The 26107-nt window shown below is 38.0% G+C and overlaps 1 protein-coding gene across 1 annotated transcript in view; it reads right to left on the bottom strand.

Annotated features, from left to right (window-relative positions):
• LOC140243732 (rho GTPase-activating protein 21-like) overlaps positions 1-26107 on the bottom strand; it is a 115144-nt gene that overhangs the window by 40072 nt on the left and 48965 nt on the right. Inside the window, exons 2-5 of the mRNA XM_072323397.1 lie at positions 14191-14350; positions 13236-13422; positions 4670-6482; positions 4114-4261 (exon numbers count right to left, since the gene is read on the bottom strand). Of these exons, the coding sequence (XP_072179498.1) occupies positions 4114-4261; positions 4670-6482; positions 13236-13422; positions 14191-14350 (2308 nt within the window). The remainder of the gene's footprint in view (positions 1-4113; positions 4262-4669; positions 6483-13235; positions 13423-14190; positions 14351-26107) is intronic.

Genomic DNA, 26107 nt, shown 5'->3' with positions numbered 1-26107 from the left:
CTACCTCGTATAGGTAATAATTCCTATTTTTACCATGCTGTGGCGTGCCGCAGCATATTGAATTGGCCTTGTGATATATAATACTAAGCATAACATTGTTTTCATAACATGTGCGGGTCAGCTCTTCGCAAATAATCACAAACAAAAAAGTTTGAGTATGTTATACAGTGAGAACACTGAATCAAAAGATGCGACCCTGATCACAACCCAAATTTCAAAATTTGCAACGAAAACAGCACTAATGATGATTATCAATTATTTTCTTCTCTTTTTAAGCCATTACAAAGACACACATTTCAAATGTATTTTCATGTTGATTGTGTTTATCCATGAAGCTGGAGTGTAAATGGCATAACGATGCCCAATCTTACCCATCATAGCTACTGCAGTATATTTACACACCATCCCTTGTTAGACATGCTAATTCTATATGAGGTTATTTTTTCACCCATACCACAGTAGACTGAAATATTAACCACTAGCATATTTTAGTTTGAGCATTGAGGAAATCATAGATTAACAGAGTAGTGCAGTAATATCAACTGGCGGGTGCCAATATCTCTCTTTCCCTCTCTCTTAGCACAGTGCCCATGGTGAGTTGGCAAACGCCCAGAGCTACGCTGCTCACATGCACTTTGGGAGTTTGAGGATAACACACCCACTACACTATTGACAGCCAAATTTTCACGGATCAAATGTATACATGTTATGTTCATCCATGCTGCTGTTTCTGAACTCTTCATTTTACACTTGTAGGGCTTACATCTGATTACCTATTCACTTTTGTCATTGACAGGAATATTACAAAAGCATGTCTAAAATTCTCTCTCTACGGTGGAGTTGATAAATTTACCTTTTTTATTCTCCCCTTTTATTACCAGACATGGAAGGAATGTCACTCAATTATATGCTGTAATTCATGTCCACAGTCACTACTTGTGATAATACATGAAGTTGTCAATATTATGCTGCCATTCATTACACAGTTAGACTTGTCATATGTCCTGGTCATCAATAAATGTGACTGTGCATCACATAGCCAACAAAAAGCAGCACACCCTGATTCTACATAAGGTTTCAAATAGTAGGTGAATTTGGTCAACCTAGTCAAAACTTCAGTTGTTGGATTTTTTTTTTCTGAAAGAGCAGTTCTTCTTCTACATTATTCTTAAGTTTTGGATCATAAAACAAATAGCAAATTGTATTTTTTGCAGTTTATCTGGAAATACTTTTTTTTTAATATCGTGAACAGGGTATGTCTACAGGCCTTTTTTTCTCATTTCTTAAGAACCCTCTATGCACTCTTCACTTTCTACTACAACTAACTCTAGTAACTTTTGAAAGGATGTTGCTACTGCAGTGAAAGTTTAAATGACTAGAATGTGCTTAGAGTGTGCATAATTTCAGCTTAATCCGATAATCCCTTCATTATGGTTGTTATGGAGTTTGACTTCCTGCTCCTGGTTCCATTCACTGCAGAGAGCACAGGTTGGTGCCAGATTAGGCACTCGAGTAGCCCCTGAACTTCAAGAGCCTCTTTTCTCTGTAAACACTTCTTCAGAGTGTGTACTTTCTTTCTATTATTTAGACAGGTTAGGAAAGTCCATTTGTTTTTAGTTATACATTACTTTTAAGCTTAGAGTCTGCTTTTCCAGAATCTACCCTTAACTTAAAATCCATTTCTGGTGACTTTTTGTTGGTTTTGTGACGCAGGGTCCAATACATATTTTTCTTCAGGAATATGCCTGAATATCTTTTTCAAGTTCTGAAGAATATACAATATACATACAAAAATTGCATTCCCTCCAGCCCCTCCAAACACAAAGAAAAAACAAACTTATACTTCAACATATTTGATCTATTTTGCTGATAAAACATTTACAATAAATATATTTAAAGCGTATAGATGTGAACAGTATCGTTAAATAAGACTTCCTTTCATACACTGTACATTCTGTTGCAATGAACATACTAAGCAGAATAGTTTTTGTATCAGTACTATGCAAAGGTGAGCTGACTATGGAATCAAATCCTGCATAGATAAATTAGTGCAAGTCAAGCAAATGTGATGGTATTGTTAGTAATAAATCATCAAACCAAAACTCTTCCTGGGTGGCCACTATGCTAAAGCATTACAAGTTATTTGTACAAAGCTTTTGTGAAGCAAATCTACAACTCATGCAGTGTGTGCAGAATGGGCTACTATGGCCTGATGCATAATGATGATAAAAAAAGAATGTCTGAGAATCAATGTGTGACATAAGCAAAAAAAAAAAAAAAAATAGGATCATGAGTTAAATCACATGTTAATCTATATTTGTACTTGTTACCCTGACATAAAGTTTTGTGTTACAGCATACAATATTGAGAATTTCTGGATGTTCAGAACACTGCTGTACAGCATAGCTTTAATTCATCCAGCCAACGAGTCATTACCATACATTCTATCTGTATCTGGGTGCAACAGTTCATATTTTAGAGGCTTCTCACAATTCTGATTTATAATTCATATTCTTGATTTTAATTTATATTCTAGTTAATATCAAATTTGAAGAAAAAAAAAATTTGCTGATTTCTTGTAACATGTTCAAAAGGTCTACTATGAAGTGCTTCTGCCATTTCTCGTTTTCTGTTTAGTTTTTGTTTGTTTGCTGAGGGCAATTACTGTTTGTAGCTCCATTAGCTCGTTGGAGACAAGTCACGAGTAGACTCTATGGAAAACATGCGTTAAGGCAAAATCAGCTCATCCTCAATGGGTTTACTATCTAGGATGATCTTGCAAAAAAAGAAAGAAAAAAAAACATTTTAATGGCACAGCCAGGATTAACTTTGGCCAGCAGTTTTCACTGGAATCTCATGCTAGGCTTGACATCATGAAGCTGTGTCTGACAGTTTCTATTAGTAGAACGGACTCAGTGCATGAAACCATAGGTATGCCTTCAACCTGGTGAACTTTAAAGAGTTGCTAGTAAAAAAAAAAAACAAAGACTCATACCCAAACAGCTCCTTCCCCATGACGGTATACATCTTACATTGATGTCATGATGTTTAGATGCTGCTGATGATCTGGATATAGGTTTGTGACAAGCATGCTGGCTAGCTGTTCATGACGGGATAAATGGCGACAATTTTTTTTTTTTTTTTTTTTAAGCAGCTCTACCATTTTCTTCGCGCACACCTTCCTTCATCTGTACGAGTCGCCGGTACGCAGCACCGATGCTTATCTCCTTCATCTTGCCACCGCTCCCACGCTTTGATGACCATGATCCATACGTCTGTATTGCCGACTCTGTGTTGGAACGAGTTCTTGGCTCCTTGAAGTCATAGGACATCGACCGCGGTCGCCAACCCTTAAAGCGGAATGCTGGGTGTTTTTGACAAGGAGGGGGCACAACATGCTGACTCATGCTTAGCTTTTGTCACTGAAAATTAACCATTATCTTTCTGTTGTCTATGCTACATGTATCTATCACAGATTTGTCAAAATGCAACACCAGTTCCAATTCCACATTGGAAGCCAGTCCTACTCTACACATGTGTGCAATGATCATAACACATCAGTGATATGGAGGTACTGACATAGAGGGATGCAGTGACAGGGAAGAATGGGAGCTTGCAAAGTTATGAAGGATAGAATTACTGTGAAGAGTGATTTCAGTTCAGAGTGATTAGCAGTCGGATTTAAATGAAATTGTATGAAATCATGATTGGGTTTCTTTGTTTCAGTTGAAGCTAAATGAATGATCACAGCCTTTGATTTGAAAAGTAGCTGTAATTTGAAGTAGCAGTGATATTTGTGTATTGCAATTGACTTCTGAAATAATGCAACGTGACCACATACAATCTATTTTGTTTCTCCTTTTGGTAAGAATGGATCTTGTGAAAATCAGAACATAAGTGCTGAAACATATAACTGTTCTGCATTTCTACTTTTGACATACAGTGTATTTTGGATGTAAGGCCAAGGAATTGTCTGGTCAAAGTGACCAAATAGGGCAGGCAGCAACATAACATGCAGGATTACAAGACTTGGTACACACAAATACCCACTGGTCACAACATACAGGTGGACTCTTACCACATATAGCAAAGAGTGTTCATTGCAGTGAATACCTGGGTATGATTTGCCTTCTCTCTCTCCACTCACTGACCCAGCGCTGTTACTGCTAGCACTGGAGTCTTTTCTCCCAGACCTCACGAGGGCGCCATCATCCATCTGGACCCCCTCTGGTACAGCATCACCAGCATTCTTGCGGAAAGCCTGGCCATAATGACAGAATGAGCAGAAACAGACAGAAGAAAAAAAAAATCGCATTGATGAAAGGAGAAATTCAAAAGGTACATTAGACATGAGTTTTTATCTAAGATAATATAAACACATAATAAAACTAAGATCTATCAAACATACAAAATTAGGATAGTCCTTAATCAAAGTATATTTCAGCAAAATGGCAATGTATCACCTGTCAAAACAGAATATCTTTCAGATGCAAAACATTGACAACAAAAATATTACATTGTGACAAATGTACTTGAATATTGTCAACATAAATGAATGCTAAGCTATGTATTTCAAGGAATATTTTCATTTGTAACAAACAGAAAAATAGCATATATTTGGATAATGTCCATTCTCCTAGAGAAGAATTAAAGAGCGAGAACATCTTACCTGGAACTGAGACCAGTTTGTCCTCTGGTGAGACCTGTCATAGCTACGACTTCTGTGTCTCTCATGCATGGTGCGTTCACGTTGCCTCTCCCTCTCAAGGCTCCGTTCCCGCACCCTGCCTCGACTGCTGTCCCTCTTTGGCACCGGAGGTTTCGGCTTCCCTTGGTTCGATGATGGTCGTCCTTCACTCCCTTCACTGCCTGCAGATCCCCTCCTTGAGCCCGTCCGTCTCCAGGGAAAGAAGCTTCCATCCGGGACAGTCAGCTGATTGCTGCTGATGTCATTGCTGCTAGAGGACTGCTTCTTGTCTCTGTACTGTAGACCGTCTTGAGGTTTGTCTGGTAACACCTGGCGTTGGCCAACCAGGTGGACAACCCGGCCTGAGGCAAGAGTCTGTGATCTCGAGATTGGGAGAGCTGATGCTGAAGAACTACTTGAAACATTTCTTGCACCTGATTCATGATTTACAGTTAGTGCTCTGTTCCGTATCTCATGCTTTGGGGACACATTGCTTGACATCACCTCCCCACTATGCACGTTGACGTTCCTGACAGCTTGTGAGAGGTTGTCTGCAGACACAGAGGCCGATACCGTGACCCTGGTGGCTTGAGCTGTGTACTCATTACGGTGTAGGGATGCTTCCTCTGCAAAAGCCTTATGGATGTCAGGATCATCTACCTTCACAGTGATCCTAGCACTGCCAATCCCTGGACTCTTACTGACCTTCACACTCTCCTGGTCATTCTGCCATGTGTTTACTACTCCTGAATATCTGCCAGCATCATCAGTCCGCTGGACACTCTGCCCAGCAATGATACTCACCTGTCGATTTTGTCTACCAATGTCAGACCGGGCACCAGACGTCAGTAAATCATCACATGATGAGGAACCATTCATGCTTCTCTGGGGCTGTATTCTGAGTACAGCTTGGTTAGACGACAGGCCAGGCTGTGTGAGTAAATTGTCCACACTTGAACTGTGCCCTCGACTTGAACTCTTACTGGTCTCTGCTTTCTCTGCAGGGGCAGCCGTTGAGTTGGCATCGGAGCTAGAAACGGAATTGGCAAGTTTAGCGGCTTCATAGTAACTCTTCAGGGATGCCACATGTTTCCCAGGCTGAGGATCTGGCTTTTCATTCACCTCCTCTCGCTTCCTTACATGGGCATCTCCCACATTGCTTACACTACTTTGACTAACTTGTGGCTTGTTCAAAGTCTGTGCATTCAATACATTAGTTAATCTGAACGTCCTCTGGTCCTTTTGACTATGTGATGGTGAGTCCCCAGTTGACTGTGAGGTGTTTACCACTGTGACTCTCATTGGTGCTGATGACTCGTGATTGATAGTGGAAGCTGTAACACGCTGTACCTTGTAAGGCTGCTTTGTATCTGAATTTTTCCTTTCATTCTTACAGTTTCTATACCCATCTGAGTTTGATGTGGATGTATGACTGTTCAGCTTACTCTCCTGGTGTACCTGGATATCTCGATAGGTAGTTGATGGCGAATCATCAGTCAAGAATCTGATATCACTCCTTTCTTTGATGGATTCTGTATCCTCACTCTCCCGGCCACCCTTACCAACAACCAGCACATCGTGATCATCCGACAAGGAGGAGAGATTGCTACCAGAGTTCTGGCTGTTTAGGTCTGCCTCTCTCTTAGCTTGTTCATTGGGGAAACTCTGCTTTCTGTCACTGCGCCATGACTGTGTAGAGGGTGCACTACTCGATGCTTTGTATGCTGAGGATGGGTAGGCTACCTGTAGGATGTCTTCCTCTCTAGGGACTACAAACAGGGTCAGGTTCTTATCGCTGCAACGAGACAAAAATAGGGGTTTTCTCAATTAATCAGCATTGCATCACGGGATGAAAAGCAGAAGTTGGATACATTCATACAAGAAAGGTAGCCATTCTACCTCTCAGTAAAACAGAACCTATACATATGCACACTCTAGAAGCAGACCCCTTTCTGTTGAAATTGCAGTAATCCCTAGTTTTGGAGGCTAGCTATTAAATGAGCAATGTCCATTTTGTATCAAAAAGCTAAATCTCTGGGCAGAAATTATGAGACTCATGGGAACACAAAATACCAGTCTGATTGGGTAATTACTGCTGGTATGCATATTGAGCTAAGTAATTTGGTAATAATTTTTCAAAAAGTGAGTTGGAACTCACATTCTCCCATTCCTACTGACACATTTTAGTCTTCAAATCTACAATCTTCCTCTTTTGTGGAATCCTATGTACACTAGTATACCACAGCACTTGTCTCCATACAAACATAACACTTTTCAGACTACCAAAACCAAGAGTGACGGCAACATACAAGTACCAGACAAGGTCCCATTACAACCTGTATGAAACCAGAGAATTCTTTTGAACTGGGCAGATCCTGGAAATAACCACTGTCTCAAAATTTCCTGTACCCAAAGCTTATCCTACCTCTTTCTTTCTTTTTTTTTTCTCTCTCTCTATCAGAATACAATACATATTAAGGAGAATCATAAAGAACTTGCCCTGAAAAAGTTTGATTAGTGATATACAATGACCAAAACAAGTTATTAGAGTTTGTTCTGAGTGAAACATCATGGTAACATAACCAAGATGACATGCGCCACATTGTGTAGATGCTGCACGTATTGAGTGTTAAACATTAAAAAGATAATCTATTTCACTCTTATATTTGCTTCACTTTCTTTCTCTGTCTTGTTTCCCTTCACTACTGTCATCAATGCACTAAATTCCCATGGGAATTGTCTGTTCAAATGAATAAAATAAACAAGAATTATTTGTATGGGGAAAAATATTTCAAAAACAAGATCAGGAGAAACAGAAGTGGTGTCAGCTTCAAAGTATGACATAGACCTTTCCTAGAGGTCTTATTGATGAGAGACAAACCATGCCATGCAATGGACATAAAGAAAACAAGAATGAATATACCAGGAGAGAAGAGATAGAATGAATGAAAGCAGGAATAATTTGTTGTATCACCAGTCTCAGATTTAGTAACTGTGGGTGCACAAACTCCCACTAGAGGTGGATTTCATATCTCTCAATCAGTTTCACATTTGCTAATTTCCTGATTTAATGCTTGAGAGACTGGACTTTACAAAGTCTGTTGACTATGACCTTTACTTGGCAATAGAAGGCCAGAGGGAAGTATGCTTGACTTATTCTCAACTCAAAAGCCTCATCCCAATTTAACCTGTGAAGATGATAATCCTCTACTCAAGAGCAATCCTCAAGAACAGATCTTACCAGCCAGAACAAGACTTAGACTCAAGATGAGATAGGCTTTCATAAATCATGATACTGTTTACTGTACAGCAAAGCTACAAGAAAGGCTATCTTCACATTCAACCAAATGCTGTCTTTTGTTGAATGGTTTCCTGCAGTTTTCTCAGCTGGCAAGAACAATAACAAGGACATTGATAGCTCTTGGAAGTGACATTGTAGTACATCACTCAAATTGTCTAGTGGCCTACAGGCAGTTTACAGAGCAGACCTAAATGCCTGGCTGCCATAAGTGATGTACAGTATGTATTATCATTGCTGAAACTGTCTCACAATCAGGCAATTGACTATAATTTGTTTTACCTCATTCTATCTTATGGTGTGGATTTTTCTTTATTTTTTACTTTTACTAACAACACAAAAAAGTACACTTAGGTGAGCAAACAGTGGAAACAACACACAAAGACAAAAAGACATACTTGAACAGCTCACCAACTGCTGAGGTTCTCATTCTTTCAGGGACATAAATGGGTTAAGCAAGGCTTCTTGATTTTCCATTTCTGTTATGTAGGCATAGTGAATATGGGACTAACAAATCAGGGTGACTTACACAAAACAATCCCTGCTCCTTAATTTTTCACTCCTAAACTTCTGGGGATTTAATTTGTATGTCTGTCTAATACCCGGTATTTCATATTACAACTTACACAATACACTACTTCGAATGTTTCTACATAACAACTTCACTACATATCCCAAGCTTCTTGATTGTCTGTCATAGTATTATCAATATTAGTCTTCCTCAAGTGATGGTATTTTTTTTATTAAAAAGAGAAAAACTCCATCTTAGCAGACTTCAGAGAAATCTAGAAAGACCACTATACAGATATGATTGGAGTTCAAGAAAGGTGGAAAATATCCTGTTTAATGTATGTAGGTTCATATACTTGTGAAGTAATAAAATATGAAGTGTCTGCATGTCTGAGGCAGCACTTCATATGATTAGTAGTATTATCATTGGGTATGACATGAAGATGGAAACAGAAGAACTATAGGATGTGAATATGATATCAAGTGGTACAGTCCACAAAATAAATACAATAAAAGTAGGTTTGACTAACTGCAAAGACTGGCTCATACATGAGGTGGATGTACAGATACAGAGTACATGGAATGTAGCACACAGGCACTAGACAGAACACCACTGGTTAAGACATTGCAGACAAATAGACAAATGTGGTTTACTATAAAGAATGCAGATATTAGTCAGACAGATGGGTAGACTACAATCGACAAATATATAAAATAATGGACAATCAGGGAGATACACAGAAAGGGCATGGCACTAAATACAACAATGGACCAAATATGACTAGAAAGAATTAAAGATTGATGGAATTAAGTATTGATAGATGATAGCATATATACATTGCAAATAACCATGTGACATATCATATAACATGCCCAGGTATTGAATAAATCTTTTGGACTGATGAGTCTTGTTACTGAATCTGCCTCAAAGGTCAATGCTTGATTGGTCATTGATGACCAATTGATTCATTGATGGACAGTTTGAAATGATCGATCTATTCCTGATTTAGACTTATTACAAAATGTAGCAGTATATGACTTTGAGACCTATGAACCCACCTTAATATAATTAGTATCAATATTATGTTCATATGTTTTTTGCACTGAAAAGTATTAAGCATTAAGAATTGAGTGAAATGCACAAACCAATAATACTGTGTGTTTATATCCAGGATACATTTTGCAAAGGTTAATAGATTCATACACATTGGAAATGATATACAAGGATAATAATCATAGATGTACATTTAATTACCTGTATTTACTGCAGACAACATTGCAAATATGAGATAAAGTGAACATAAAAGAAGACAAAAGTAGATTAGAAACATAAATCCACAGCAGCACAACCCTGGTTTAACTCATTTTGATGTCTATAGACTATAGATATATCTTTCCAGGCATATAGTATACACATCTATTGTAAGTTGGCACAAAACTTCAAGATTTGTATTCAATGCCCCAATGTGCCTTTTAGTAATACATTATAGAAACTTTATACAAAAGACAAACACAAGATGAGCATACACTATGGCAGAGACACATGAAGACAGAGAGAATTTTGTAAATATATATTACACTTGCAGGTAAATTAAAGCACTCATTAAAAAAAAAAAAAAAAAAAGAAGCTTAAAACCCATGCTCATAACAGCTCATTATGTGCCAGTGACATTTCCTTTTGTATTCATATTGTTTAGATTTGACAAAATTTCAATAATTATTAAAAACAACAAACCAAATTCATTCACGAGAGCTCTGAGATAACACTGGGATGTTTCATTTAATGAAACTTTTGTTTAATGAAAAAGCAAAAACTAAAAACAAAAATTCAATTGTGCTAGCCAATCAAAACTGACACTGGAGATAGCTAAACAAGGCGTGCCCAAATGAACCCTGTCTAAGCAAACACTTGTGCAACTATGTTTTAACCTGTACACTCAATCCCACTATACATTCAGTTGATAAATTATGTTGACTTTTCCCATAGTTTAGTCAGGAGTTGGCATTTGTGGGGTTAAAGCAATTGAATATCCCTACACACAATTTCCTTTTCCTTTCAAACAGGAAATTCTCTTGAATTTGATCAAACAAGACTACTCGAATATCAATTGATTTGCCCTGTACCACATGTAATATTTACTACACATGATATGCTTCCTCATTTAACACTGGCTGTATGTTCACAGAATGCCTACGGTACTATTAACACTTTAAATCTTAAATGGGTGTTATCAAAATATACATCAATGAAAATTTTTAGCAAACAGATTTTGATACATCTAATTTCCACACAGGGACTTACTAGTAGTCTGTGAAATCAGACCTGATCAAATGTTTAGCACTGAACCTAACTTCACTTTAAGTCTACATGATTTATCACTGAACCCTAGTCATAAGCCATGCAGTATGAGGTAGTTTGTCTTCAATAAAAACATAAATTAAATGAACATGGCTTTACACGAGTCATATTCTATCACTTCAAGCCTTTCATTAGCATATTAAATCAGGCTTTCTACTATTTGTAATAGAATTAACTGCGTAAACCTTGGGTTAACCCCTGTTTGCCCTGATGATTAAAATCTGCTTGCAGTTTATATCAGTTCATAACATTTACCTGAAAGATGCACTATTTCTTAAACCAGTCTTATGATATAGAGACTATCTCCTTTTCAATGTGTGTGTGTGTGTGTGTGGGGGGGGGGGGGGACCCTGTAATGATTAGTTTACTACAATATCCCAAGAGTCCATAACCACAGTACACAGGGGAAAAAATGACCCCTTTGCTGCACACATGATTTGAGATTCACTTCTGTTTTTTCTTCTTTCAAGTTTTCTTGAGAGATATTAATATGATAAAGTAATACCACACACATGTATAATAGGTTTAAGATTTCATTTTGATCCAGGCATTTTTATACACTATGTTAGCTTCACAACATGTAGCTGTCATAAATCTACAGATATTTTCATCACTCACGCAATTAGTGTTATTGTTGATATTGCCGTAGCAGAGACTACAAAATATTAGAAAACACTGAGCTACATAATAGCAACACATCTTAGTGACATCAGGCATACAAACAACAAGCATGAGAGGGGAGAGGATTATTTGTGTGGTTTTAACACTTTTTATGTATATTGGAGTCCCTTGAAATAAAGTAGTCTTTAAAGCAATATTCACAGAAGAGGACATCCTCATCCGAGTCAGTGTCAGCTTATATTACCATGAAGTCCATATGTGATGCATACATGTATGGATCTGCTAAATAACACAATTTTTTTTTATTCAATTCATGCATTTGATACTCAAAAAGTATAAAAATCAGTCCAAAATCAACCTACTGAACCTTTTCTTGGCATTCCAAACACTGCTTGGCTTCATTGGATCACTGTGTCCTTTTTGCACATTTTGCACATCAGTGTATATTACACTTAGTACTCTGTGTGATCATAAATCTTATCCCTCTGTATTGTATTATAATACATTGTAGTCTACAATCATGCAGGGCATGTGTAGCTGTATTGTTTTATTAACCCGTTGAGGACAAGTCCCAAGTATACTTGGGCAAGTGTATATGAGAAATGCGTGTTGTAGCAAAATCTGCCTGTCCTCAATGGGTTAACACAAATCTATACTACATTCATACTTCCCATCACAACTTGATTTGAGAGGCATAAATTACAAGACTAATCTTGACTTTTTCTCACCTGACAAGGTGACTGATTCTTAATACCACTACTAAAAGTGCAAATCTTCAGGCAAATGCCCAGCACTTTAGTACAGCAAACTTGAAGATACAGTTTGCAAATGGCCACATAGACAGGAAGAGAGACTTTCCTGAAGACCCTTTGTTACTATCCAGGTCCTTGCTATCTTAGAAGGTTTTTAATTCATTTCACTTGTTTAGTTTTGGGGAGGTGTTTGTATGTAAGTAGGATGTACAATCTGTGTGCCTTGTGAGTTCACCTGTGAGACGGAGTTATCACAACAAAGACAGGAAATCTACACCTGGCCATGTTTTACAGATTACAAACTCATTTCTCTCTCTTTTTTTTTTTTTTTTTGGGGGGGGGGGGGGGGGGGAGAAATGGTACTATTTCCTCTAGTGCGGATTCAACGTAGTCTGCTTAAAAGCTAAGCCACAATAATATAGACACAATGGCTTTTTCACCATGCCAATTTTTATTTGTCCTGCCAAAAACATCAATCTTGTGGTCATGACAATCTGGGTAGAGAGAGGATTAAAAGTCAGGTGATGGGTTTACATGTACGTTATTCCTTTCCTTCTGAATAGAGACCAAAAACATTAACTTGTTGACGATGGGCTGATTTTGCTACAAAATACATTTCCCATAGACACTTGCCGAAGTATACTCGGGACTTGTCCTAAAGGGGTTAAGAACAAAGATAGAGGGCTACTGTGTACAGTCCATATCACATTTTCTTTAGCTTCATATTGCTTTTATTATCTTTAATCATCAATTCCATGTCAGGGCAGATAGTATTACTTTCAGTTCTAGCCAGTCTTTGTCTGTATGATCAGGAGTGAATGGGATATCACAGGCTGGCAAATGTCCCATATCAAGTTTTCAGTGCTACAGTGTACATCACAAGTCTGTAAAGGAAGTTTTAACTGAGGCTCTTGTTGTACCATGAAGAGTTATAGAGGGGTGGTGTAATCATTTTACTTAAATCATGTACACATTCACAACCCTACATACAGGAGTAATGATACTAACCACAGTTGAATGAGGTTGACGACTTGCTGATAAGTCTTCCCTGTCACACTCTCTCCATTCACAGACACGATGCGATCACCATTGGCCAGTCCTGCCTTGTGGGCGGGGCCCTCAGCTTTCACCTGTTTCACAAAGATTGTGTCCATTGGTTCTAACGCTGAGATGCGACTCCTCTGCTTCGGCTCATCTGAAAGGGGAAAATGGCATCAAATGAATGGGGGGGGGGGGGGAAGGGCCAGAAAGTTATCTAGTCTGGGTCTTTATTTTGTCTTGATACTATTTCTAATCTTTACAATTTTTTCTTTTTCTTTAAACATCCTTTAATGGCAGCATAAACCAGCCACACATATTTTTCTTTTTTTTTTCTTTTTTTTTATTACAGCCTATTCATCTTTGCAACATGTGACACAACAGATAACTTTAAACTGGGCATTGTAAACAATTGAAGACAACAATACGACATTTGACTTTGTTTTTCTTTCTGTAATACATCTGCTTCCATGGATTATAGGATTGGAATGTTGATTTATCATGCAAATCCAGCTTTGAGTACACTCTAGGGCTTCATTTCTGAATGAAACAATCAGCAATTGTAATAACGAGACAGTAACTGCAGTTACCATGGCATCAAATACAAAGCAAACAGCAGATTGGTTACTGTGTGACTGTTGTCATGGCTACAAACTATATCAAAGGGATCATAAATGTCATACATAGTCAAGCTTATATGATGAAATACCCTCACATTGCATGAAACAACTAGAGAAGAAATCCTCTTTCCAATTACTATCTGGGCTGTATTACTTGTGACAAATACCCTGCTGTGGCAACAAAATGTATAATTATTCCAAATTTTATAAAGGTTGTGAATGTTGCCATTGTCTGATTCAACACTTTTTATTTGTGCCATGGTTTCAAACAGATAAATCTCAGAGAGTGGTGTAGGCTGACCCACCTCCACCGGTCTCCTGTTGGCGGTTGAGCTCTGCAACAGCCGACTCTGGTGGGTAGACGATGAAATGTCTGAGAGTGAAGCCGAAGCCATTAGCCCAACGCTGCAAGGTTACCTTACGGGGACCCTTCCACGATGCCAACGAGTCCTGCGGATGGGGGTCCTGAAAGATACAGGAAAAGATGGTGGATGTTGTGATTAGATTCATTTACATGTAGCTTATGAACTTGATTTATCAAATGACAGGAGACATACATGTATCACAGACAAGAATGGAAACAAACTAGTTTCAGCTTCAACTTCAACTAATATGAGTGTAGTGCAAGGGGTATTGCATTCCTTTACAAGTTCATGATATTGCAACTTCCCAAGGATAGAATAAAGTGGAAGGAGGCACAACTTTAAATCCAAGTTGGTGATTTTTCCACTCCTTCCTACTGAGACATTGTAATCCTCATAATGCTAACTCACACAGCTCCTATAAGCAATCACTTCATACAAACATAATCTAAATGTTCATCATAAATGTCTTATCTGGGCAAGAATAACATGAAACTGTTTTTTAGGGCTAAGCAATCAATACTCACTCCTGAAACAAATTCTTTGTGACAAAGGTGAGATTCACAATTATAATCATTTTTCTTATATATCTTTTCAAAAGGAATGCAGCACTTTTTTGCTATCCATCCACACACATAGATCATGATGCTTGCAAAATGTTTGAAGGCAAAATAATTTGATCTGCAAAGAAATTGAAAGTGTTTTTGAAAAGTCATATTGTTTCCCTTTAATGTGTTCAACAAACAAAGAAGAATGATGCTGGTATGCCAAAACATGCCTAGGCATTGCGCAACACATGCAATAAATACTTTATCTATTGACTGAATGTCTGTTTCTTTGTTTCTCTAACACTAGGCAGGTTTCCTCAAAAGCTATCACATATTTTCACAGAGCTCTAGCAAACATTTGGTCAAGAGAAAAGTGCCAAACTGCTGACATGCCAATAACACTAAAGACTACAGCTTCCTATGTTTTACGCACAGTAGTAAATTATCTCTTGCCACGTTTCCTCCTCAACTTGTTAACATCCTGTGACATAATGAAACTTTGAATTCAAAACCTGGAAAGCTCTTACTCAGAACTGATATCTCCTAACAAGAAACTTTACAGTGAGAGGTATTAAGTGACTGGTATAATGTTGCATGTAAAGACAGCATGGCTAAGGACTCATCTCGGGATATTGTATATGGACAACTAAAGTGATTTTCGTCAAGTGATGTTGGTCAAGTGATGTTCACTGTGTTTTCCCAAATCTGATTTTTGTGCACATTGAATGTCACTGGTTTCACATTTTCTGCTAATACAATTATTCCTTCAAGATTCCATGCAACACACAATGTATTCTGGTCATTGCATTCAGATTAATTTACAACATAAGATTTTTCAACCAATATCAACTAAAACTAGTTTAAATATGACACACAATGAACTTTGTAAAAGAGTGTATAATCATTGTACAATATCGCGATCAAACTCATTACAGATATATGCTTTAAAGCAAGAGAAAATCCAAGGAGTGTATTTGTTGCTTGACAACAGCGTGTATCAAGAAACTGAGCTGAAATTTGACAGCATGTAATATTCTTCCATCACTTAGTCTTCTTCAGACAAGACAAGAAGTAAATTAGAAGGGCGTGGAAAGAACAGGGCTGCTACCGCTACAACTGGAATGCCATTTGAGAAAATAGCCAAATCACTATGCATGGCACAGGGAGGCATGCTGAGCAGTGATTGGCTCGTCCCAAAGTCATTCATCTCATATCCTCCTCCCTTCCTATTCCAATTAACAGGATTGTCTTATCATCCTTCTTTCCTCCCAAACTTTTCTCTCTCTCTTATCAAGACATAAACACACACAAACACACTGACACATTCTGGATGTGTTTCTCCTCATGAACTTGAGAAGGCAGGAAATGATCCCAATAACATCTTGTTATCAAGAGGCCAGCCACTTTCATGTCACGGCTACAAACACTTCCTATTCAAGACATTCCAAGAACAACTCTACCGCATCCTTTAAGGCTTGCCTAACAAGCAGCACAAAATTAAAGCAATTTACAAAGCGCTGAAACCTGAATTACGTTCCACAGTTCTCTAACATTTTGCTATAGTTGAATGATTAACAAACATCTTTATCTTGTGATATTTCCCACGGTATATTAATACACATTTCTTTCCTCTACCTAGTATTTGTCAGTCAGTCAAGCTCACAGTAGTGTGCTAGTGAACAGTAAAGCATTTGACAAACAAACCACAGCCAGAACCACTCAACTAAAAAGACTTTACACATAGCAGTACAGTATGCAGAAGTAATCCAGCCACTTGGTCCTCTCAAGAAGTGTTCTTTTGATTTTGATTCTGAGTAACTGATATCAAAACAATAGTCAGGGTTGACACACCTAACAACTAACATGTTTCTTCCCTACTTCTTTATCTGGTCTAACACAATTGAGCATGCCTATATATTTGCTCCAAAATGAGTTGGACTAGCAAAGTAGCCAACAAACAAAATGCATAATGAAGTTACTGTGATCATAAAGAAATATGTCACAAGTAAAAACACACAATAAATATAAGATGGTCAATGCAAATGATAGCTTCAATGCTGAATCATTACTTCCAATGCATGATTAGGTTATAGCTCCCATAAACTTCATATGAACTTTTTGAACAAGGATGCATCCAAGAACAACTTCATGTAAACACCAGCAAGCAAGTTGACTTAACAAGATGTCTCCTCCGGAGGTCTTTTCCTGGGTCAGGAGGACAGGAGTGCATGGCTGAGTGCTTCACTCATTCTACTGGAGACACCCTGGAACCCATGATATATACATTGTATCCCATGGACAGATTTCCTTCTTTCTGATTGGTTGAAAGTTGGGGCATTGTTTACACCATTTCCTTATAAAGAGTCAAAAGGTGTTTGCCCTATGGAGATAAGCTGTGCCTGTCTCAGGGGTGTCCTATATTTAGGCACAATGTAGAACATCTCTACAGTCATCCTCTCAGCCTGATTCCCAGTAAACACAACTTTAACCTCATCATGAGCAAACTTGCTAATGTGATGGCACAATTAATGACAACATCTTATTTGTGGGTCTATGCAGATAAAGATTACTGGTGGAGCTGTTTGTGACAGAAATTATATAAGCTTCAGTAACAAGCATTCCACAATATATCACTATCCAGTCAGGAAAATATATTCATCAGAAATATATATTTCAAACACATTTCTTGCCTACAGTGAATATTTTGATGAAACGTTAGGCTTACTGAGATTGGGAATGCGTCATTTTAATATTCTAGCAAGTAAAAATGATTTCAATGTGAGCAAAGTAACAGTTTAACTTGTTGTAAGTGAAATCAAACCTGCTATTCAGGTCTAGACAGTTTATAAAATTCCATTCTACCAGGATATCAATTAGATTTGAAATCAATATGAATGTATTCTGAGTACTACCTCCACAACTAACCTTCCACTGCTATCTCTCTCTTATCACTGATATTAGAGATAAAGATGATCAAATCAAGACTCAACAATGCAATACTGATGCCAGCCAATTGTTGGTCAAAGGAAGAGAGAGAGAGATGAGATTACTTGGATGTGGCTACTGAAAGGAGGAAAGAGCTCACATGATAGCTGAGGTATGTGCGTCATGATGGAGATTGGGAAGGAGATAGCGCCCTCTATCTACAAAGGATCAATCTATGGAAGAGAAGCCATCTTTTGGAGTGGTATGTCTCCTACTAAGGAAAGGAGACTGGCTATTGGCTATCACTAGCCTTCAGGGGCAAGGTTTACTGAAATGACAAGTTATGAGCCAAGCTAATGCTTCTATTAAAGATGTAGGCTAAAATCAAATTTTCAAAGAACATCTGTCACTTAATCTTTTCAATATCAACCTTTCTGTCATTTCAGAATAAATTCATTAGTTGTGATCATTTGACTTCAGGATAATATTAGGGCAAAAAAAAAAACATGCAGACAAATAATCTAAATAGTTATAATTGTTCATAAATTATTTGAATGTTTCATTCATATGAGTTTTTATTTATTATTTCCCTATGCTACAATCATTTGACAATTTCAGGATTGCAGTAACTGGGCCTCAAGCAAGATAATAAATAAAGGGGTTTGGAAATATGTATTTTTCACTCTTCAAGACAGGACTTGATACCTGTGCAGACATTGCAAGGCATAAACTCACATTCTCAAGAATCAAAACTCCTGCTGGGTGAGCCTCAAAGATCAAAGGGAGTTCAGCGTTGGAATTATCAGCCGCCTCTAGCCATCGGTGAAAGTGAAATTCTGTCTAATACTTTTCCTACCAAACTACACATAACTAGGAAGCTCTGATGGTTTGTCTCAGCACCAAGTTCACTTTTTCTCATGGTGATCAAATGCAGACAGCAGAGCTTAACAAGCAGACCTAAAATAGATGTGGGATTATCATGACACATCTAACAAAATGGCATTCATGTTCTCCCTCAGGCTTGTGAGACCCGAATTGCAATGGCACAATATTTAAAGGACAGCATCACTCTGATGAAGAGTTTTTGTGCATTAACACAGACATACAGGTGACTGATTAGCAACATGCTTGAACCATGGACCCTACCACTATGCTTGAACAAATCAGACCAGTATAGAGAGGTCAATCAGATTGTAATCTGTGATATGTTTTGGACACTATAGATTGCAACTGTGGTTATGTCACTGCAACAGCTCTTGTATGATTAGTCTCAACTTGTCTTCAAGGCATGTAACCTTATATGTATCTTCTCTTGCTAGACATTGTTCATGGGCCTCCTCATAAAATATAAAGAGTATTCTGATCTTATCCATCCTGCACAACAAAGTCATTAATCTATAACAATGTAAAAAAATCTTGTATTTTGATAGTCATATGCAGGCAATTTCACAATCATGTGACAGAGCTGAATATTTTGAGATGCCTATTATATATACACAAATGCACACTGTATGTCTTGTACAGGGCTGTGACAAAATATTTCCATCATAGGAAACTATTACAGGGAATGATATTCATTATATTACACCATAGCTATTTTAACCCTTAAGGTCCTGAATCATCCATGGTGTACTAGAATATCATTGATCTTCTTTTGGCTTTCCTTGCATTGAACTTTGCGTACATGTATGCTCTGGAGTGTGAAAATGAGAAAGTATCTTAGCCTAGTTAAGATCATCACCTTTCCTTGCATGATGGTATCATTCAATCTCCATGACTACATGACTTAACAAACCCATGTAGAACTACATGAAATTATTGCAGCCTTCAGGAAGCAATAGAGGACAATGCAAGAAATCCAAAGGGTTAAAGGGTGTGTACAGTTCTGGTTAAGGTGAGGATTTAGCTTTTAACATTTTTGCGAGATATTCAGAATTCACTCTATGAGATGTCAAAGAGCATGCAATTCTAAGGGGTATTAAAAGTTTATTTGATGAAAATCGGTTTTGAAATGGCCGAGATATCCAAAAACAAGGTGAAACAAAGAGATCCTAATAAAAGGCGTGGCCTGTTGCCTTTTATTATTAGATTATCACTTTTTTGGATATCTCAGCCATTTGAAAACCAATTTTCATAGAATAAATGTTGAATCCTTCTTAAAATTACATGCTCTTTCACATTTTATAAGAGGTTTCTCATTATCTAACTTACATGTAGGAATGTTCAAAACATGAATCCCCAACTCAACTAGTACTGTACAGTCCCTTTAAACTATCTACTGCAAAACAAAAGCTACTAGCTTACACCAAGTCAAATGGTCATACCTCTTCTAATATTTGTACCCTTTTTATAGATACTTCCCTGCATTGGTGGTTAGTTCTTTAATGCATGCATTCACTATTTCGTCGCCATGACAACACATCCTTTAATAGTGTGAAATCATCATCGCTGTGATACACTCCTCAGCCTGGGGAAGGCTGCTCAGGTTTCCAGTAGAAGATCCAATGCTTTCTCATCCCAGCATGTCAATTGGGATCTTGTCTGTGATCTGTTAAACGTTCATCTCTCATCACTAGTTTGTTCTAGCCATGCACTCATCATTGCACTGAGTCATCCTTACTGCTACCTCCTCGCCTACCATCTGCTGTGCTAAATATGTAGAGAAATCTACCCTTCATCCCACGTATTCCCACCCCACGAATCCTTAAATATTAACACAGCATGAAACAACAGGGTTAAATGTTCAACGATGGAGTGCATTAACTGGCCTGCACTGCATGATGAATTCCCCTGCTAATGAAAATCTACAATGACTATATGCTATAAAGTTGATGGCAATACAAAAGACTTCGGGTTTGTTTGTTTGTTTTTTTCCCTGTCATCATGGCAACAAAATGATAATCAAACATCATTTTTCTTCTTAATCTTTTTTGCATAGGCACTTTTTGCAAAGTCTATATGCAATTGGTAACATGTATGACATTGCACAAATTTATGGAAAGGTTCAATTGCCCCATTCCACACTAAGACAAACAACTTCACCCATTGAAGACTGGTCCTAAGTATACTCAGGCAGTTCCTGTTCTATTCTCACAGGTCATGAAATAGCCAATGGAAAATTGGTTTACCGAGCATTACAGCTGTGCTTATCATACACACATGAAAACTCAATTTGATATACAATGCTATTGATGTACCACTTCCACCATACCTATTTCATATCCAACTTGTAAGCCAGTATAAGATCACTCAACGCTTTCCAAGACATAATGTATGCTACCCTTTAAACTAGCCATTAATAGTCATTTTATTCAACACACGTACACCAAACTTCCTGTGGTGTCAAGGTGGAGTTTCAAAGCAAAGAAAAAAAAAAGGGGGGAGCCTTTCAGTAGAGAAAATGATGGAAGCTGCTACATGGACAACTTACTTAAACCATAAACTATAACAGCTTCCCATTGTTTACTAATCTCATAAACCCTGAACACATGAAAGAGGGATGGGTGTATTCAGACATTCCACATCCAATACAATCAAAAGATCCCATGACATGAAATCCTGATCTGCCCAAATTGTGGGGAGAGCAGACAGGACTGACAACACAGTCACACAAGTCTGAACACGATGACAATCAAGGTATTGTGTATGTGTGCTGCACTGTGAGAACAAAACACATGATAATCTCATTGTCACAAGTTTGTTCAACCTTGCAACATGCAGGAACTGAAGGCAGGTATGCAAATCAATTTTTCATTGTTTGCCCGTAGTTCATCCACCATAAAGTCACCTGACTTTCTGCCCACTGGATATACGGGTACCAAATGACAACCATTCACTGGCACACTCACATCTCAACATATGCCATTTTTAGGCACATTCTTTGTTATTATCAAACCCTTGGAAGATGCTACATTAACCTGGCAAAATTGGTTGTTTTATTTGAGGAGTCCTCAAAATGTACACATGGACTGTGATTTTAATACTTTTATGGTCAAATAAAATTATTCTCATTAATGCATTTTGCTGTCGGAAAAAAAAAAGTATGGATCTACAGTTTGCTCTCAAAGCACTCACCACAAATAAACTTTCCCTCTGGCAAACATTCATTTTCTCTCTTTGCTAACACCTAGTCACATCCTGCTTGAAGAGTGTCTTGATATTAAAGTGAAACTAACAACAGAAACTCTTTACTCTAGAACCAAGTCTGCTGCCAAGCAAGTAGTTTCAAAATGAATTCTGCAGAGTCCTTGCATAGTTCATGCCATTTAACACAGTACATCAGTGTGCATCCTGAATGCTGTTGTTACTAGGGTACACCTCATTCAGCATATATATCAGAACAAATACAAAAAAAAAAAAAACAGTTTTATGATTTCATAATGAATGGAAGCACATCTATCTTGTCACTAGTATCTTTCATCACGTGAAGCTATGGTCACATTGTTACTTGAAGGTCCAGTTTACCTTTGGGAGCAGTGATTTCAAAAATGTTCAAGATATCACATTTAATGCATATGTGTAGGTCTGTTGTATCATAAAACGTCCTACCATATGAAATATTTGCAATAAAAGCTAAAATATAAGGAAATATCAGGGTTTTTCTCAATAAACCGTAACTGTATACGGTTTAGTCTGGAAACATTTTTATTATAACTATTGTTCACATTTCGTGTATTTAACAACACTTAACATCGATTATACGGATTCAAATTTTGACAGTGGTTGTTTCTATCCCTAACTCACATTTTAGAACTATTTTAAAGCACTAATGCTTTCATCTGCAAATGGTAAATTATGCCTTTAAGATCACGCACCAAAGATTCAAAACAACATGAATTTTTGTAGTTGCACACTGAGAATGCATGTAATTTTGTGATGAAACTTGTGCCTTGATTCATGTGAAGAAGCAATTAGCAAACAAGAAAATAAATTAGCTGTTCGTTTTTAAAGACAACTTCATCAAAAAGACCTAATTATATTCGGGACTAATGTGAAAATTTACTCAAAATTTGAAAGAGGGAAAAGAGAGAAGCCAGAAATTCTACATGTATTGCCTACAAACATGTACAACTTGTATATATTTGTCTGAAGGCAACCTGTTCAATTAACCATGTTTAATCCATGATACTGACATTCCTCTTTCAAGCTTGTGAAAATATGTTAAAAGACAGGGCATGTGGCAAGCCACTACAACGGTCATGAACACTGAAAGTGCATTGCACTGATTTCTGTGATATATTATATTACCATTCTGATGCCAGGGATGATTGGAGAGAGAGCTAGTGTTAGTCCATAGGGCACCAGGTATAGCAGGCCACCCACTGCAGTGGTGATGAGGGGGACTGCTACAACCAGATATCCCACAAACTCTTCAAACCACGACATTGGGACTGGTGGTAGGGGTACTGTAGGCTAGTTGTAGGGGTACTGTAGGCTGGTGGTAGAGGTACTGTAGGCTGGTGGTAGGGGTACTTTAGGCTGGTGTCCACAGAGTGCTCCAAGTTGGTGGTTCCTGCAACTGTCACAGTCTGAGGAGACACCCAACTACATTGTAGGCAGTGCTCAGTAAAACAGTCCAGGTATTATCAAGTTGTGGTGATGGATCCAGTGCTAGTTTTAGAATTAGTGAGTGATGTCCAATACTAGTCACTGATGACCACTCCTGTCTTAAGAATCTCATACCTTGTAATGTCAACTTTTATCAAATTCAAAACGTGTCCAAGAAATGCTGCTGTCCTTTTCACCTGTTGAATCAGCTGCTGCTTTACTCCAAGCAGAACTGAGGGAATCCAGCTATCTTATTCCCCATCATATTGATGTGTGGTGTTGCAATGAGAGATGTAAAAGGCCAAGTTCAGTACACTATATCTGGAGCTGTATCGGTGCTATATCCGGTAATCTGTATCAGAGAGCTTCTGTGATCTATGCTGTACTCGTCTGCTTCCTACATTACTGAGACTGAACTATTTCAGCTGAGCTATCTCCTCTTCACTGGGTCAATAGTTCCTCCTGACTGAAAGAAAGTAGTCACATATGGTGTAGAGATTAAAATGTTTTCTCTTGAAACAAAAGTAGTTGAGGAACACTGCACTGTTGATGGAAATATGAGTACATTCCAGTGTCCGTGTCCCAATGGGTTGATGTCCTCCTTTCCTTTACAATGGGCCCTGCTAGAAGTTTGCCCACTTTTAAAGTACTTCTTTTTAAACAAAGTTGATCACTTACTGTAACCTCACGAAGGAAGAAACAAAAAGTACGAGTTCAGTTTTTTCAGCAGATGGCTCTGTGCTGCAGGGTGATTAAAAAGTGGTGTAAACCTAGTAGAGGCTGGTCTGGAAGAAAGCAATGACAAAACTATGTAGCACAAAAAGCAGAGATCAAAAACTTCCAGATTCCATTGCTTGAATCAGGACAATATCCAATGCTGAGGTCAGCAACAACAAAAAAACCAAATTCACAGTCAGATAGCTGAGAGTCACTACTGCCCAAGGCTCAAGCGCATCGGCATGTAACTCGCCCAACTCACAATCACAATCTTGTATTTATGATAATGAAGACACAGACTGGGCCCACATTCACTCTGTATCCACGTAGCTTCCTGTTTGTGTATCAGACACGATGTCACTGTGGTCCCACTACGCAAGTATCATAACCAAAATGATGTCACCAGCCACCACAGGTCTCATCGCAAAACTTCCTTAGATACTGGTATGGGTGGATTCTCCCTGAATACCAGTGATATATTCACACACATATCGCTGAAACATATCTCACTCCTTTCATAAGTTGAGTACTCACTCCAAGACACACTATGAAAACAAGAGTCCTCATAATTGTAGCACAGCTTGCATGAAGTTTTGGTGTCAGTCTGACGGCAGACGACCCAGAATGGGATCCATAGCACCCAGTGTGCTGCCCGACAGTATTGAAGATCCCTCTACTACAGGCAGACAAGAGTTACTCCCCCGGACAGTGTTGAGATCAACCCCTCTCTCTTTCTCTCTACAGTCAGGTCAGCATGAAGTCTGATCCTTTTTCTCCACTCCTGTGGCTATCCAAAAGAAAAACCACCGACATTCCTAAACGAAGTAGGAGTTACAATTGCAGCCACAGCCCAAGCAGTTCCCTTTTCACAACTGCCTAATACATAATTATCCCATTTCTGGTAATTTCTGTTCTATTGAGTGCAGAAAGAACAAAACATTCCCTCTGCCTACTGAACAATATTGTTTTCTACTGGCATTGAGGAAGTGAACAGAACCTAGTCAGGCATACAGTTACTTCTACCTAAATAAAGACATTTTATGGATGAGAGCAAAAGGGAAGGGGGTGGGTGTTTGGTTTGAGTAAGGGGCCAGGAGGTGGTAGAAAAAGGGAACAAGAAGGGGGTTTGGTCTGTTACAATAACTAGTTGACAGGAAGACAGGGGTGTATATTGATCAGGGGTGCTAATGAGGGTGTGACTAGTCTTACATACAGTATCTTTTTACATGGCCAGATATCCAGTAACCAGGGGTTGCAATGCTATGAAATTCCATATCATATAGAACTATGTAGGTATACTTCACACAAGAAATTTCTATTTTGTTTTCCAGCAAACCAAAAGTTCAGTGTAGGCCTACATTTGTGTGTCTGTTTTGGTTTGACTGAAGCATGTACAGAACAAAAAAGAGTTTTCACTTCCATGATTACTTCTGGTAACATGTAATTAATAAATGTCAAAAACGTTTTGGAAATGTGTAATAGCAGCAGCAATGCAGTGGCTTTATGATATATTACAAGTCACATATAATCTTAAACTTATATTGGACTGTGGATACGCAGCAGCATAATCCACACACCCAACTATAGAACTACGGATCTCCACAAATCATTGCAACGTGTCCCTTTGAATGTATAGAATGGTCAAGCACAATACAATACACAAATTCAATATGAGAAGGTATTTTGTCAACACAGTTTATTTGCATGCAGCAAGTTTGCGGATCAAAAACAACAGTAATCTCATTCACAAAACATATTTCATATGCTAGTCTATTCAGATTACATCCAGTCTTCACAAAAATTTGAGGAGTTTTGTTTACTTTGGCTGGTCAACAAACTCCAATGCTGATTAACGACATTTATTCTATGTAATTAATCATTCAGAAAGGCTCTCGCAAAAATAGATTTTCCTTGACAAATCAAAGGAGTGGCTTTGAATAGAATCTCAAATTCTTGAAATTTTCTCCATCACATCACATTTTTTTCTTCAAGTGGTACTGCATACCAATGTTTATTTCCTGGTCTGCTTAAAGATTACAACTGATTGACAAATTGGCCGACATCAACATTAAAAAAAAAAAAATAAGCACTGAATTGATCAGTGTTTTAGTATTAGCAGCCTC

Source organism: Diadema setosum, chromosome 20 (assembly GCF_964275005.1).
Source record: "Diadema setosum chromosome 20, eeDiaSeto1, whole genome shotgun sequence".
Lineage (NCBI taxonomy): Eukaryota > Metazoa > Echinodermata > Echinoidea > Diadematoida > Diadematidae > Diadema > Diadema setosum.
This window is presented reverse-complemented; position numbering and strand designations above follow the sequence as displayed.